Genomic DNA, 17,534 nt, shown 5'->3' with positions numbered 1-17,534 from the left:
GGTCACTTTTGCATGTTTGGGTTAACGTAAAGTGTATTATAACAAAGATACTAAGTCAAAACCTGTACAGTTCTTCATTCAAAAGAGCTGGTGTATAGCCCCATACCCTCCAGATAGGTATGGCATTCAGGGCTCATTGAGCAAGCATTGAGATGTTCATCTCCTCTTTAATATCCCCTTTTATCTTCAAAATCTCATATGAAAAGCCTTCACCCCAGCAGAATTTCTGCAGAGCAAGACTCAGATTCCCACCCCTTGTTAATATGATTCATGTTAGCCCACTCCGTGCTAATATGACTCATGCTAAAATGGGCCATTAATAATACTCCCTGCAAAGCAAATTTAAAGGTGACTACATTTTCGATTACATATGCACACATGTACAACAATCCCTAAGGGCTTTTAAAGGTGGAGAGAGAAAATATTTCCACTTGCAAATGGCAGAAGGGGCTCTGTTCCAACATTTGAAAACTAAATCATATTTAAAACTAGGACCAGACTTGGAAAATTTCTACTAAGAATGATAGGTTTTTGGGAAATGTATCACACTGAAAAACCACATAGAATCCCACATGGGATATCTTTGTGTTTCTTACCTTAAAATGTTAAGACTTAAATGTTGGAGTAAAGGCTCCTATTACAGTTCAGATGCATTTGGTCCAGTTTTTTACTCTCAGGATTGAATAAATGGAATCTGTCCAGATTAAACAGAATCAAATCATGAGTGCTGCACGTCTATGGTATTACTGACTGAGTTCGGTGGGCTTCAGAGGCAAGAGGCAGATGGTTTGATCAACTTATAATGCCAGAGCTTTGAACTGACTGAGTGCACAGCAATATTATAAAATTGATATTGTACTATCAAATAGTACAATTAACAAAAAGATAAATGATGCCTTCTTTTCCCTGTATGAAGAGAAGAATTCAAATACTGATTGTTGGTCAACGCCAACACCACTGTGGCATCCAGAGTTACGTACTCAGGCGGTGCAGCCTCGGCCCAGGGCTCTTGATGCACATGGAGCCCTTCCTCAGGTGTCTCCAGAGGGACACCCTCTGGAGTCCCAGAGGGTGCTGGTTTCCAGGGCCAGGCTGGTCTGGCCCCTAAAGATTCCTTCTCTGGTGGATAGTGATTTGGGGCACAACCCATAGGCCAGGGAATCAAATGGTCCAAGAACCACGTGCTCCTGTTTTGGTCCCTTCCTGTGTAATTTAAGGTGTCCTTTTTTCAAGACCAAAGCTGATACTTGGCTTTCCCCATCACCACTGTTGACACAAGCAGGTTCCTGAGAATTATTTCCAGGTAAAACACGCCACCATTAATACCGTAGATGTGTAGCACTCATGATTTGATTCTGTTTAATCTGGACAGATTCCATTTATTCAATCCTTAGAGTAAAAAAACTGGACATTGTCATTCTTGTTCTTGTGAAATTCAGACAAGGGCTCCGCCAGGCAAGTCCTGAGCTCTGCCCTGCAGCTGAAACTGCACTCTATTCTTCACTCCCCACCCTCTCTCCCCTGGTCCTCACTGGCTACCTGTGTGCTTAAGGCTTCACCGGCTCTCCCAGCCAGCCTCTGCTCAGATGCTGCAGCCCTCCTGTCTGTGTGGCCTGAAGACTCCTTTTAAAAAAGAAATTACTGGGGGAGGAGGAGGGTGGGGAGGAGGAGGGAAAGAGGTTTACCGGCTGCTAACTAAGAGCAGTTCATTATTCATCAGGGATCGGAGAGAGTCTCAATAAGAAAATGGACGGGAGCATAAAGGCTTGGGGTTTGGTGAAGGGAGCTAAGCAAGGCAGAAGGAAGTGGGGAGAAGGAGGAGACAAAGGAGGAGGGGGGTGATTGGACAGTCTTCCCTGATTTTCCATCTCCCAGCACTGGCTTGAGGAAGGCCAAATGGCCTCCCGTGAAAAGGATACACATGCTTGCATGAAAGCTGGTAGGTGTTTTCAATGAGCCCTTCTTCATCAAGTTCCACAATGATCTTCTGCCCACACACAGCGCAGATGTCGTCCGACAGACTCCTGGTGGGCATCCCACTGACGCTGTAGAACTATTGGGGGACAGGCCCAGAGCACACATCATTCTGTGAACACAGGGAAGCCACTGCCAGCTTGAAGACATAGAGGCTTTACTGTTTCTCTGCTGCTTTAGAACTTGAAATGTTTTTTGCCATAGGAACAATGCTACTGTGGGGTAAAGGTTTCCCAGGCAAAACCCCACTGAACCCCAAAGCACATCGCTAATTATAACCACCTAACTTCTCCACTGAGGAATCCTTTAAGAGGAACAATCTTATCGAGGGCTGTAGTTCAGAATGACATGGGAAGCTTTTTAAATTTACCCAGAACCTGACCCTTCCCCTTATTCTCCTGAGACTCTGATTCCCAGATCTCAAGTAATCCCAGACATCTATGTATCTTTTAATTAACTTTAATATAATTAAAATTTTAATCAATTTAAATAAAATCCCATCTGACTATAGGGAGTACAAAGACTAATCCCATTAGAAAGCAGTGCATTTAGAATTCTAACTTGGGACATTGCATCTCCCCAGGGCTGTGGATGAGGAGCGATTCTCAACATTGGCAGCACATTAGAATGTCTAAGAAGCTTTTCTAAAAATAAAATATTTATTTTATAATTGTTTTCGATGTAAAAGATACAAAGATAGAATAGAGTTTCCATACCAAGTTTCCCCTGTGATTATCATTTTACATTTAGGGTGGTACATTTGTTACAATTAATGAGTCAACACTGATGCATTATTATGAAATTAAGTCTATACTTTGTTCAGATTGCTTGGCTTTTCTCAAATGTCCTTATTTTGTTCTAGAATCCCATCCAGGATACCATTAATTGTCTTATCTCTTTAGGCTTCTCTCTTTTTTTATTTTTTAGGCTTCTCTTGGCTTTGGCAGTTTCTCAGACTTTTTTCCCCTATGACTGACAGTTTGGGGGTGGGGGTGGTGCTTATAGAATGTCCTTCACTTGGATTTTAGCTAATGTTTTTTTCTCTTGATTATGCTGAGCTTATGAGTTTTAGGGAAGAGGAGAACAGAGGTGAAATGCCACCTCTGCCACATCGTGGCAAGGGTGCGTGCAGTCAACATGATCCATCATCGTTGATGTTGACCTTGATTACTTAGTTTGAGGTAGTGTTTGTCAAGTTTCTCTACTCTAAAACTACCTTTTACTTCTTTCTACACTGTATCTTTGGAAGGAAATTACCATCACCATGAGCAGTTCACACTTAGGGAGTGGGGAGTTAGGAGTTATGGTCCATATCTGTTTCAGTCAGGGTTCTCCAGGGAAATAGAACAGAGGCTATGCATGCATGTGGGTGGGGGGAGAGTGGGCAGGGAGGGAGAAAGGGGGAAGGGAGAGAGAGACTCATTTTAAAGATCTGAGGCTGGCAAGTCTGGAACCTGGAGGGCAGGCTAGCAGCCCGAACTCTGGAAAGAGTTTTCAGACTTGAGGCAGAACTCCTTCTTCTTTGAACAGCTTTAGTTTTTGCCCTTAACGTCTTTGACTGATTAGCTAAGACCCATCTATATTTTCAAGGGTATTTGCTTTCCCTTAAAGTCAATTACAGCTACAAAATACATTCAAAGCAACATGTAGACTCATCTTTGGTCAAACAACTGGATACGAGAGCCTGATCAAGTTGACACATAAAAGTTAACCATGCAACCTCTTAAAGGTGGAATATCTCCATAAATTATGTGGAATTTGTCTGAATAGGAGATTTGTCTATTCTCATTTATTTATATATCTATCTATTCAATCATTCACGTACTTCACTGTGGACTCATGGATATTTATTCTAAACTTCGAGTTATAACCCAATACTATTTACTACGAATTCTACTGCTACTGCGTTGCTCAAATTGTTTCAGCCTTGGCTTCTGTGTCTCCTTGACATACCCTCAGCATTGTGGGTTTTTTCTTGTGTGGGCTTTTTTTGAGAACCTCCTTACTTTCTGGCCCTACAAAATACTCTAGGTTCATATTGTATGTTCCCTCCAAGACCCAGAATCAGCCGTTCTCCCAAGGAACACTGTTTCCTTTTATTATAGACTGGTATTAGAAAACAAGATCGGAGCACTTTCTGTGCTCACTGCTACTAAGCTGTCATTGCTTCCAGGGCTTCTTAGTTGACAAAGCAAGGAAATATATCTGTATACTCTAACCCATGTGTATACACATATCTATAAAATATTTCTATATATATCATCTACATTAAGATACATATAATCTATGTTATATGGATCTTCCCTGGTGGCTCAGATGGTAAAGCATCTGCCTGCAATGTGGGATACCCGGGTACGATTCCTGGGTGGGGAAGATCCCCTGGAGAAGGAAATGGCAATCCACTCCAGCACTCTTGCCTGGAAAATCCCATGGACAGAGGAGCCTGACAGTCCATGGGGTCGCAAAGAGTCGGACATGACCGAGCAACTTCACTTTCAAACTTTCACTTTCAATCTATGTTAAACTAAATACCAGTTCAGACTGATGTCTCTGATCCATTCACAGATCATTCTAGCCTTCTCTCCTTGCATGTATGTAGCCTTCTGAGAGCAAGAAACAGCTTCCATGACCAGTCTTCCATTCACTTGGAGTCCAGTTCCAGAATACATGCGCAGTGGTATCAGGGTAGCCCCATAGCCCTGAGGGGAACTTACTTAATGGAGTGCAGTGCTTACATACAGTTCCTTTTGCTTTTAATCGTAGATCTCCACTCCTTTCAAAGAGACATAGGTCAGTACTTCCCCCGTCCCCCCCCACTTCAGAGAGGTTATTTCACACATTTGTAATACAGTTGAATTCTCTTGTCACAGTCCGCATTCTATCCTGGCATTCCCTGACATCCTACATGACTTGTTTTAGATTTGCACACTTAAGGTTTAACCTTTCTGCTATAAAGTACTGTTGATTTTGACAGATGCATAGTGTCATGCATTCACCATTAGAGTATCATACAGAATAATTTCACCACTCTAACAAATTCCCTGTGCTTCACACATTCAACCCTGCTCCCTCCCTAAGCTTCTTGGCAACCACTGGTCTCTTTAGCATCTCCACAGTTGTACCTTTTCCAAATTGTCATATAAGTGGAATCATAGAGTACAGACTGGCTTCTTTCACTTAGCACTATATATTTACGACTCATCCAACTTTCTGCATGGCTTAATAGCTTATTCCTTTTCCTAGGGAGCTTTTAAAACAAAGCAGATGCATTGGCTCCACTCCCAGAGTCTGACTTAATTAGTGTGCGGCTCAGGCACTGGTGTGGTGCTTCCTCCTTACCTCTGTCACAAGCACATGAATAAGTGCATATACACACGTGTCACACACACACACCATCAGCTGAAGTCACTGGTGGTTGTGCCAATGGCTTGAGACAATACTTGGTGGTTGAAATGAGGATGGCAGGAGATGACAAGATGTCATAGACTGGTGGGATGGAATCAGGTGAGGAATCTCTGTAAAGCTGGGGCTTAAAGACTTTGTTCTTTTGCTAGGTTAAATCTTTTCTTCCTGGTCCACTGGAGAACAGAGGAGATTCAACTCTTCCTCTCCTGTCCACAAGCAGGCACAAGAGGCTTTGGAAATTTGTAGAAGGGGGATGGCTCTGGTTTCTGTTGGAGGCACTGGGAGTGAAAATGCTCCCTTCTGTGCTTGCCTTAGACCTCAGTAGAAAGGCAGCTGTCTTAGAGATGACACAAGGCTGGCCATTCCAGCATTCCACCACAGAAGTTGGACTCCAGGCTCTACAGAAAGAGTAAGATGGAGTCTACAGAGATGGGGAAGGGGAGGTGGGGGATGAAACAAAGGCCTTGTTGACTCGGTCCTGAAACGTAAGTGGAGGGGAGAACACAGTCCAGAAGGCCAGTCTTTCCTTGCTGCTCACAGCGGTTTCTCCATTTCATACCTGGATGTGTGCCAACAGACTGGTAGAGGACAGAGATGTGGAATTTCTGAAACCACTGGGTCACACCCGGAACCTTTGGGATGTAAGTTTTTAAGAGATGCATGTGTGTTAGACACAGATGGTTACTCCTAATATCTGCATCTGGAATCCATCTTACCAGAAAGTGTGTCCATTCTGAGTTTTAATTTTAAGAGCGTTAAAAAAACTATTAGTGATTTTTTTAATTCCAGGGGACAATATACAGTCAGAATACATTTAGCACACATTTTATCTCTTCTATTTCTTCAAATGCTGTATAATAACTGATCTTTATGATGATTATTACCCTGAGGTATTGATTGATTCTAAAGTGCTTTATGTGCATCAAATATGACTTTTATTTGCATCGGCAGATAAAGGGTTTTTGTTATTGCTGAATTTTTACTAATTCTTTATTTTTATTTTTTAGATTAATTTTTACTAAACCTTTAAATGTTGGCAATTGGAGTATGCTAGAATTTGACACCCAGAGAATCCAAGGAGCAGTTAGGCTGATAGAACCAAAAAACATCTATTTCTGAAAATGGTCACAAATGTGTAAGATGAGACCATTTTTCTACATACCAAAAATGATTTCAAAGAATGAAAGCAATGCTTACCCCTAGAGTAGAAGCCATGTAGTCCGAACAGATCTCTGCAAAGTCTCTCCCCATTACTCCATAGTAGAGGCCATAGAACAAGGACACGATGCCAAAATCCATGGAATCTCTAGCTTTGATTCTATTGAAAACAACAGCCAAGGGAAGTAAGAATGGGCATCTTGTGGTGGGGGGGGCGGGGTTGGTTTCGGGAAGGACTGCAGCTTGGAAAGTATTTCTTGCCATGGTATCTAACAGAACCTTGAATGTATTTTCCCTCATTTATTTGTTTAGTGTTTCTTTTTTTTAAGTGAATTTAAAATTCTCTCCATTCCTTTAAGTTTTACCACTCAAGGCTAAGTGGACGAAATAATTCTTGAAAGAGTGTTTAACGTCTTCTTTGGACTGCAGTGCTGAGACAAGCCAACTCTAACCAGAGGTTCTCAAACTTGGCTGTCGGTGGGAAAACCTGGGCAGCTTGTAAAAAACCTCCATCTGCAGGCTGCACCCTGGGCCAATTACATTAGCTCTCTGGAGGTGGAGCCCATGCAGCAATATTTTTGGAAGCTCTCCAGGCAAGGATGATTGCAGTGGGGAGCTAACATTAGGAACCTCTTTAATAGTCCAATGGTTCTCAGCCCTAACTGTATGTTAGGATTACCTGGGGGAGATTTAAAGTATATACTAATACACTATCTTCTAGGGTCTAATTTAAGTGGCTTGGGGTGGGGTCTGGACAGTAGCTAGGGCTGAGAAGTTTGATTCCTGTGATCAAACTTAGATTTTATAGAATGCTTTCAAATACTTAATCTTACCTAAAAATATTGGAGATAGATATCATTAGCCATACTTTGGTTTGAAAAATGGAGACTTAGGAAAAATGATTGCTTAACCTGACAATTGGTACAGGGATTAAGCTCACATTTTGATGTCATTTGTTACTATGCCATAGTTGCTATGTATTAATAAAAAAATTTTATTTTGCAAGTTGGATATTTCAAATACACTAGGATTCTCTACAACAACCCCTATTTCTTTTTTTATTTTTAAATTTATTTTTAATTGGAGGATAATTGCTTTACAATGTTGTGGTGGTTTCTGCCATATAACAAACGTGAATCAGCCCCTTCCCCACCCCCGCCCACCGCCTTCTTTTTCTAAAGGTAAAGGTTTCTTTAAAAAGTGAATGATTAGCTCCTGATGTAATATCTGGATCTTAATGATCACACTTTCGATTTGCTCCCTCTGCAAGAGTCACTAATACTAGCAATGGAAGTCGGTGGGTCTGCTGAGGCAGGAAGGAAGTGGAGAGAGGAGGGGAGGTGGGAGTCTGTCTCTCTGGAACCCTCTACTGGTTGTCTCTGTGTTCTGTTAACTTGAGGAGGGAATGGTACAAGCTGTGCAGACCTGGAGGGCAGAGGTCTTCTGGTGTTGTGAACTGGGCATTCCAACACAGTGGGCAGCTTCATCCTTCCAAACTGGGGCAGTGACGAAGAATGAAGATGACCTTCCCTCTATGCCCAGGGGAGCATGGATTTATAGTCTAATTGATAAAAAGTGTAGCAACAAACTTGTAGTTCCACAGAAAAGAATCTCAATACAATTGTGCTCAACGACAATTAGTAGTGAAAAAAATAGTTCCTTCCCATCTGAGGGCTTCCCTGGTGGTTCAGCTGGTAAAGAATTTGCCTGCAATGTGGGAGACCCGGGTTCCCTAACCCCTGGGTTGGGAAGGTCCCTTGGAGAAGCTACCCACTCCAGTATTCTGGCCTGGAGAATTCCATGGATAGAGGAGCCTGGCAGCCTACATACAGTCCGTGGGTTCGCAAAGTCAGACACCACTGAACGATTCTCACTTCATTTCCCATCTGAAGGGTTAGGTTCTTCATACACCTCATTATAGGAGAATTCCTGGATAAGGATCTTAAAATCACACAGATAATAATTTGGGGGTAACTACAGTCCCAAGTGACTTCATAAAAGTAAAAAAATATTTTACATACATTAAAGTAATATAGACAGTATGCTGCAAGAATAATTCAGTGTCTTTCTATAGCTTAAACAAACAATAATAGATCTGTACAGCTGTATTCTATCCCTTTCTTCCTAGGGAATGGTAGGAGTTCCCTCTCTGAAAATTACATGAAATATTTATGAAATCAGATTTCTGTGTTGCCACAGGAAGAGCCCTTCACCCCCAGGCTGGGTCTCCATCAAGTTTCTTCCTTGTTTTATGACTTATGGGTAGCTAACTTCTGCCTTTCAAATTTCTAAGGTTCCAGAGATTTAGAGTAATTTTTTTTGGTCACGTGGCCTGTGGGATCTTAGTTCACTGATCAGAGATGGAACCTGCACCCCAGTTGGAGTCCCAACCACAGGACCACAAGGAGGTCCCGGAGTGAGAGGAATTTTGACATGAGAGATATTCCAGGGATTTTCATTTGAGTGCTTTTCCACAGTGGTATGTCTCACACTTCCTTTCCAACACACAGGTTCATTACAGCTCTGCCCCTGAGAACCTCACTCACAGCACGTCTCAGCAGCCATCTTCCCAGTGGAAACATGATTCTGAGTCATGGATATTATTATCCCAACTTCCTTTATTTCTCCCTAGACTTTGTTGCCCTGTTACCTCTTCACTTCTCTTTCAATGTCTAAGCACTCAGTTTCCTCTTTTACTCAATGCCTCCGGCAGAAGCGATTTAGAGCAGAAACAAAATTCTAGAGCAGTGCTGTCCAATGGAAATACAGATTGGACATAATTAAAAATTTTCTTATAGCCACAAATAAAAGGTAAAAAGAAACAGATCAAATAATTTCACTAAAACATCCAGAGTACTGTCATCTCATGTAATCATAAAAGGATTTTCTTATACGATCTTTGAAACTCAATGTGTATTTTAGACTTACAGCACCTCTTATTTCGTATTTTACGTGCTCAGTATTTACATGGGTTGGCAGCTACTGTGTTGGACATAGTTCTAGGGGTTTAAAGAAGAAAGATATACAGAGGGATATGAGACTTAAGAATTTTGTAGAAGGGGACTTTTTAGCTTAATAAAAATTGCTCTAACAAATATAGGCCAACTTTTAATGATGATGTCTTTAAAGATTATAGTTTTTTAAAAACTTTGAAATCTGAGTGTTCTCTTCCTTTTACTAGTTTCCCCCAGTGGCATCTATGACACCAATGACAGAACTATAAACAGGGTGTCCCTGGAAAATCGCGGGGCTAAGTGCGGCTTCCGGACACTGCCAACGCGACCAGGCTAATGCTACAAGTAAGTGCTTGGAGACATCAACATCTTAATTGGAGATACTTACCTGAAAAATAAATGGAATCCACACATTGTAAATATGATAGCCAAATAACCCACAACACCAAATGCATAGCTGAGTTTGTAGATTAGAAGAAACCATTTGTAAACCAATCTGTGGAGTGAAAAATGGGGAGACGCACCAAACATGATATATTAGAAAATATTTTCTCTTTTTCAAACATTGTTATAAGTCAGTTTTTAGTTTCTAAAATTCTGTTCATTTTACAATACACAGAACATGAATATATCATATCAGCTAAACTCCATGATAATCTAGAGTTTTAATATACCATCAACAAGCAATATATAGACAGTACTATCATGCACGTGTGTTTCTATTTATATGCTGCTAAGTCACTTCAGTCGTGTCCGACTCTGTGCGACCCCATAGACGGCAGCCCACCAGGCTCCCTCATCCCTGGGATTCTCCAGGCAAGAACACTGGAGTGGGTTGCCATTTCCTTCTCCAACACATGAAAGTGAAAAGTGAAAGTGAAGTCGCTCAGTCGTGTCCGACTCTTGGCGACCCCATAGATGGCAGCCTACTAGGCTCCTACATCCATGGGGTTTTCCAGGCAAGAGTACTGGAGCGGGGTGCCATCGCCTTCTCCTTTTTATGTATATATGCGTATGTAAATTCATTGTGACTTACGTCCTCATGTAAAGGTGACCTTCGGGACTGGTTATTCTACATGGGGCCCTGTCGACCTCCCTCTCTCCTTTTCTCATTTGACCCTAGATTGGCTTACAGCGGCTTTGGCAGGAGTCTTTGGAGGCAAGCGAGCGATGGGAGATGTCCTTCCCGGAGCCTCTCGCTTCGCGCCCGCGCTGCCCCGGCCCTCGCGCGGCCTCACTCACGCGGCCCCCGCGCAGCCCTGGAGCAGGAGCCCTGAGCATTGTTTCCTGTGCTACGTGGACGGGCCCTGTGTCCCGGTGGCTTTCAGGGCTTTCCCCCTTCCCACAGGGTCCACATGGAGAAGTGAGAGGGTGGGGATGCAGGGCAAGGATGGAGCCCATGTGGAAGGAGCCGTGGACCTGGCTGCTTCCCCTGCTGCACTCAGTAAAAGCTCTTAGGAAAACCGCCCGAAGGGCCGCATGGCTGCTTCCTGCCTGAGAGAGCCTGGGCTGGGGATGGGGCGCGGCTCCATTCCTGGTTCGGTACAAGGGCCCTGCCTGTCGGAACACACAGGGGCTGGAAGGAGCGGGGCTTGGGGCCCGGAGCAGCAAAGGGAGTGCTGGCACATTGCACACGAGGGTAGGGCTCCCCGTTTGCCCTCAGCCCTTTCCCGCCTCCTTCTCTGGAACCCCTCTCCTGCATTTCTCCCCAAACTTCGTTCAGAATCTCCCTCTGGAGACAGGGCCCCACGCTTTCGCCTCTGACCCCTGGAACCCTGTCCCCAAATCTCACCTTCCCTGGCTTCCTCCCTGTTGGAGCCATTGCACCAAATGCTTATGTTCTGTATTATTACTGATGCAATGTTTCAGCGCTATTTTATTTACTTATTAAAATTTTTATTGAAGTATAGTTGACTTATGACATTATATTACTTTCAGGTGTACAACCTAGTGATTTGATATTTCTATGTATTACGAAATCACCACCACTAGGAATCTAGTTACCATCTATTACCATACAGTTATTATGAGTTTACCAACTATACAGGAAGACCTAGCTTTATTACACCTTGCAGACACTGCATTATTATTAATTAACAGAAGGTTTGTGTTAACCCTTTGTTGAGCAGGTCTATAGGTACCATTTTTCCAACAGCATTTACTCACTTTGTGTCTCTGTGCCCCATTTTGGTAATTCTTACAAGATTTCAAACTTTTACATTATTATCATATTTGTTTTGGTGATCTGTGATCAGTGATCTTTGGTGTTACTGTTATAATTGTTTTGGGGCACCACAAACCACACACATGTAACATGGCAAACTCAAATGATAAAAGTAGTGTGTTTTGACTTTACTACTTGGTCTTCCCCCCACCTTTCTCCTTCTTCTCAGGCCTCCCTATTCCCTGGCACACAACAAGATTGAAATCAGGCCAATTAATAATCCTAGAATGGCCCCATTGTTCAAGTGAAAGGAAGAGTTGCATATCTGTCACTTTAAATCAAAAGCTAGAAATGATTAAGCTTAGTGAGGAAGGCATGTCAAAAGCAGAAATTGGCTGAAAACTTAGGCCTCTTGCATCAGTGAGCCAAGTTACAGATGCAAAGGAAAAGTGCTTGAAGGAAGTGAAAAGTGCTGCCCCAGTGAATGTACAAATGAAAGTGAGACAGCTTTACTGCTGATATGGAGCAAGTCGTAGTGGTCTGGATAGAAGATCAAACCAGCCACAACATTCATTCTCTTAAGCCAAAGCCTAATCCAGAGCAAGGCCCTGCTGCTGCTGCTGCTGCGTCGCTTCAGTCGTGTCCGACTCTGTGCGACCCCCCAGACGGCAGCCCACCAGGCTCCCCTGTCCCTGGGATTCCTAACTCTTTTCAATTCCCTGAAGGCTGAGAGGTGAGGAAGCTGCAGAAGAAAAGTCTGAAGCTAGCAGAGGTTGGGTCATGAGATATGTCAGGAAAGACCCTGTCTCCGTAACAAGAGTGCAAGGTGAAGCAGCCAGTGCCCATGTAGAAGCAGCAGAAAGTTACCCAGAAGATCTAGCTAAGACAATTAACGATGGTGGCAACAGTAAATAGAGGCTTCTCTAGGGGCTCTGTGGCAAAGAATCCACCTGCCAAGCAGGAGACATGGGTTCGGTCCCTGGGTTGGGAACATCCCCTGGAGAAGGAAATGGGAATCCACTCCAGTATTCTTGTCTGGGAAATCCCATGGACAGAGTAGCCTGGTGGGGTCGCAAAAAGTCAGAAATGACTTAGTGACTAAACAACAGATTTTCAACATAGACAAAACAGCCTTCTATTGGAAGATGCCATCTAGGACTTTCATACTTAGGAGAAGACAATGCCTGGCTTCAAAGCTTCAAATGACAGGCTGACTCTCTTGTTAGGGTCTTATGTAGCTGGTGACTTTCAGTAGAAACCTAAGATTTGAAAATCTTAGGGTCCTGATTAATTATGCTCAGTCTACTCTGTTTTTGCTATATAAATGGAACAGCAAAGCCTCGATGGCAGCACATCTGTTTGCAACATGTTTACTGAATACTTACTAACCTCCAGGGAAAAGATTCATACTATTGCTGCTCGCTGACAATGCACCTGGTCATTCAAGAACTCTGATGGAGATGTACAATGAAATTAATGCTTTTATGCCCGTAACACAACATCCATTCTTCAGCCCATGAATCAAGGACCGATTTTGAATTTCAATTCTTATTAGTTAAGAACTAAATTTCATAAGGTTACAGCTGTCATAAATAGTGATTCCTCTGATGGATCTGGGCAAAGCAAATAAAAAGCCTTCTGGGAAGGATTCACCATTCTAGATGCCATTAAGAACACTTGTGGTTCATGGGAAGAGGTCAGAATATCAACATTGACAGGAGTTTGGAAGAAGTTGATTCTATCCCTCGTGAATGACTTGGAGGAATTTAAGCCTTTAGTGGAGGAAGGAGTTGCAGATGTGGTGGAAATAGCAAGGCAGCTAGAATTCAAAGTGGAGCCTGAAGAACTGCTGCGGTCTCATGATGAAACAAATGAGGAGTTGCTTCTTATGGATAAGTAAAGGAAGTAGTTTCTTGGGATGGAATCTACTCCTGGTGAAGATGCTGTGAAGCCTGCTGAAATAACAAAGGGTTTAGAGTATTACATAAACTTAGTTGCTAAATAAACAGCAGGGTGTGAGAAGACCGACTCCAATTTTGAAAGGAGTTCTATGTGGGTAAAATGCTATCAAACAGCACCACATGCTACAGAGAAATCGTTCATGAAAGAGTCAATCAATGCAGCAGACTTCACTGTCTTATTAGAAGAAATTGCCACAGCCAACCCAACCTTCAGCGACCACCAATCTGGTCAGCAGCCACCAACTTGGAGGCGAGACCTTCCACCAGGAATAAGATTACAACTCCTCGAAGGCTCAGGTGATGGTAGGCATTTTTTAACAATAGAGATTTTAAAATAAAGAAATGCACATCATTTTTTGGATATAATTCTGTCACACACTTAATAGTGTAGTATAAACATGCACAGTGTAAACGTTTATATGTACTGGGAAACCAAAAAACTTGCGACTTGCTCTGCTGTGATAGTCACTTTATTGCAGTGCTCTGGAACCTGACCCAAAAGGTATGCCTATATATTATGTCCCTGAAACTTCCTTTTTTTGTAACCTGATGTTTGTGCTTCTTAATCCCTTTCACCTATTTCATTCCCCTACTCCCTTCCCTTGTGGCAACATCTATTTTGTTCTCTGTATCTATGACTCTGTTTCTGTTTTGTTTGTTCATTTGGTTTTCTTTTTTTTTTATTCCACATGTAAGTGGTATATGATATTTGTCTTTGTCTGACTTCTAAACTTAGCATAACCTTCTAGGTCCATCCATGTTCTCAAAATATGCAAACTTTGGTCCTTTTAATGGCTGAGTAATATTCCATTTTACATGTATACTCCCTCTTCTTTATCCATTAATCTATTAAGGAACGTGCTGCCATATTTTGGCTACTGTAAATAATGCTGCAATGAACAGGGGGTGCACACATGTTTTTGGTGTTTTTACCCAAGCCGTACCCCAGAGAAGAACTGCCAGATGGTAAGGTAATCGTATTTAAACATTGTTTTTTGTTGTTGTTGTTGTTGTTGCTGTTTTTTAGGAATCTCCACACTGTTTTCCATAGTGACTCCAACAATTTACAGTCCCATCCACAGGGCACAAGGGCTCCTTTTTCTTCACATTCTTGCCAACACTAATTATTTCTTGTCTTTTGATATTCACAATTCTGACAGATGTGAGATAATATTTTTTTATGGTTTTGATTTCCATGTGATTTGATTTCCCCAGATGACTGATGAGCATCTTTTCATGAGCCTGTTGGCCATTTGTATGCCTTCTTTGGGAAAATGTCTATTCAGGTCCTTGGCCCATTTTTAAAATGAATTGTTTGGTTTTCTAATATAGAGTTGTATGAGTTCTTCATATATTTGGAGATAAACCCCTTATTGAACATATCATTTTCAAATATCTTCTCCCATTCAGTTGGTTACATATTCATTTTTGTTGATGGTTTCTACTGCCGTGTAAAAACTCTTTAGCTTGATGTGGTCCCATTTGTCTACTTTTGCTTTGGTTGCCCTTGCCTGAGAAGACAGATCAAAAAATATTGCAAAGACTGATGCCAAAGTGTGTCCTGACTATGTTATCTTCTAGGATTTTTATGGTTTCAGGTCTTACACTTAAGCCTTCAATCCATTTTGAGTTTATTTTTTGTATATAGTGTAAGAAAATGGGGTCATTTCATTCTTTTACATGTAGCTGTCTGGTTTTCCCAACACCATTTACTAAAGAGACTCTCTTTTCTTCATTGTATTTTCTTGCCTCCTTTATCATAGATTAATTGATCACATTAGTGTGGGTTTATTTCTGCACTCTCTACTCTATTTCATCGATCTAAATGGCTGTTTCTGCCAGTACCATACTGTTTTGATTACTATAGCTTTGTAGTTTGGTTTGAAATCAGAGAGTGTGATACCTCCAGCTCTGTTCTTCTTTCTCAAGATTGTTTTAGCTATCTGGAGTCTTTGGTGGTTCCATACAAATTTTAGGACTATTTGTGAAAAATGCCATTGGTATTTTAATAAGGATTGCATTGAACCTGTGGATTGCCTTGGGTAGTATGCATTTTTAACAATATAAATTCTTCCAGTTCATAAGACCGGTATATCTTTCTATTTATTTGTGTCATCTTCAATTTATTTTATCATTGTCTTAGAATTTTCCAAGTACAGGTCTTTTACTTCCTTAGGTAGGTTATTCCTAGATATTTTATTCTTTTTGATGCTGTGATAAATGGGACTGTTTCCTTAATTTCTATGTTTCATAGTTCATTGTTAGTATATGGAAATGCAACATGTTTCTTTGTATTCATTTTATATCCTGCAACTTCACCAAATTCATTAGTGAGTTCTAGTAGTTTTCCAGTGGCATCTTTAGGATTTTCTGTGTATAGTACTATGTCATCTGCAAACAGTGGCACTTTTACTCCTTCCTTTCCAATTTAGGTTTCTTTTATTTCTTTTTCTTCTGATTGCTGTGGCTAGGACTTCCAAAACTAAATTGAATAAAATGTGATGAGAGTGTATATCCTTGCTTTGTTCCTGATCTTAGAAGATAATGGTTCAGTTTTTCACTGTTTGAATATGAGGTTAACTGTGGGTTTGTCCGTGTTTATTACGTTGAGGCATGTTCCCCCTATACCCACTTTGTTGAGAATTTTTATCATAAATGGATGTTAAATTTTGTCAAGTGCTTTTTCTGAACCTATTGAGATGATCATGTGATTTTTATCATTTGTTTAGTTAATGTTCTTTATCATGTTGATTGATTTGTGGATGTTAAACAGTCCTTGCATCCCTGGAGTAAATCCCACTTGATCATGTTGTATGATTTTTTTCAATGTATTGTTGAATTTGAATTCCTATTTTTTGAGGATATTTGCATCTATGATCATCAGGGATACTGACCTGTAATTTTTCTTTTTTGGTAGTGTTTTTGTTTGGTTTTGGTATCAGGGTAATACTAGCTTTATAGATTGAGTTTGAGAGTGTTCCCTTCTCTCTCTCTCTCTTTTTTTTTAAATAATTAGAGAAGTTTAAATGTTTGGTAGAATTCCCTGTGAAGCCATCTTATCCTGGATTTTTGTTTGTTGGAAGTTTTTTGATTATTGGAGAAGGAAATGGCAACCCACTCCTGGATTGCCTGTGGATTGCCTTGGGTAGTATGGATTCTTGCCTGGAGAATCCCAGGGACAGAGGAGCCTAGTGGGCTGCTGTCTATGGGGTTGCACAGTCGGACCCCATAGACGGGGTTTGTTGGAAGTTTTTTGATTACCGATTCAATTTAATTACTAGTAACTGGTCTATTCAGATTCTCTATTTTATGTTGATTCAGTCTTGGAAGACTATATGTTTCCAGCTATTTATCCATTTCTTCCAGGTTGTCTAATTTGTTGGCATATAATTGTAGTAGTCTCTTATGATTGTATGTTTATGGTTGTAATTTCTCCTGTTTCATTTCTGATTTTATCTGGGCCTTCTCTTTTTCTTGATGAGACTGGCTAAAGATTCATTAATTTTGTCTCAAAGAAACAGCTCTTGGTTTTGTTGATCTCTTCTATCTTTAAAAGTCTCTATTGCATTCATTTTCTTTGCTTTTTTATTATTTCCACTCTTCTACTAACTTTGGGCTTTGCCTGTTCTTTTTTCTGGTTGCTTTAGATTTAAATTTAAGTTGTTTATCTGAGATTTTTCTTGTTTCTTGAGGTATACCTGTATTGCTATAAACTTTCCTCTTAAAACTGATTTGCTGCATCCCGTAAGTTTTGGACCTTTGTGATTCCACTTTCATTTGTCCTGAGGTGTTTTTTGATTTCCTTTTTTTATTGCTTTATTTACCCATTGGTTGTTTAGTAGCACATTGTTTAGTATCTATATGTTTTTATTTTTTCCAGATTTCTTCCTGTAGTTGATTTCTATTTTCATACTATTA

The 17,534-nt window shown here is 41.1% G+C and overlaps 1 protein-coding gene across 1 annotated transcript in view; it reads right to left on the bottom strand.

The window, feature by feature from the left end:
* The window catches only part of RNF175 (ring finger protein 175), a 56,070-nt gene that overhangs the window by 4,063 nt on the left and 34,473 nt on the right, over window positions 1-17,534 (bottom strand). Inside the window, exons 6-8 of the mRNA XM_055550801.1 lie at window positions 9,880-9,987; window positions 6,577-6,697; window positions 1,920-2,053 (exon numbers count right to left, since the gene is read on the bottom strand). Coding sequence (XP_055406776.1) covers window positions 1,920-2,053; window positions 6,577-6,697; window positions 9,880-9,987 — 363 coding nt within the window. The remainder of the gene's footprint in view (window positions 1-1,919; window positions 2,054-6,576; window positions 6,698-9,879; window positions 9,988-17,534) is intronic.

This window comes from Bubalus kerabau, chromosome 16, assembly GCF_029407905.1.
Source record: "Bubalus kerabau isolate K-KA32 ecotype Philippines breed swamp buffalo chromosome 16, PCC_UOA_SB_1v2, whole genome shotgun sequence".
Classification (NCBI taxonomy): Eukaryota; Metazoa; Chordata; class Mammalia; order Artiodactyla; family Bovidae; genus Bubalus; species Bubalus kerabau.
This window is presented reverse-complemented; position numbering and strand designations above follow the sequence as displayed.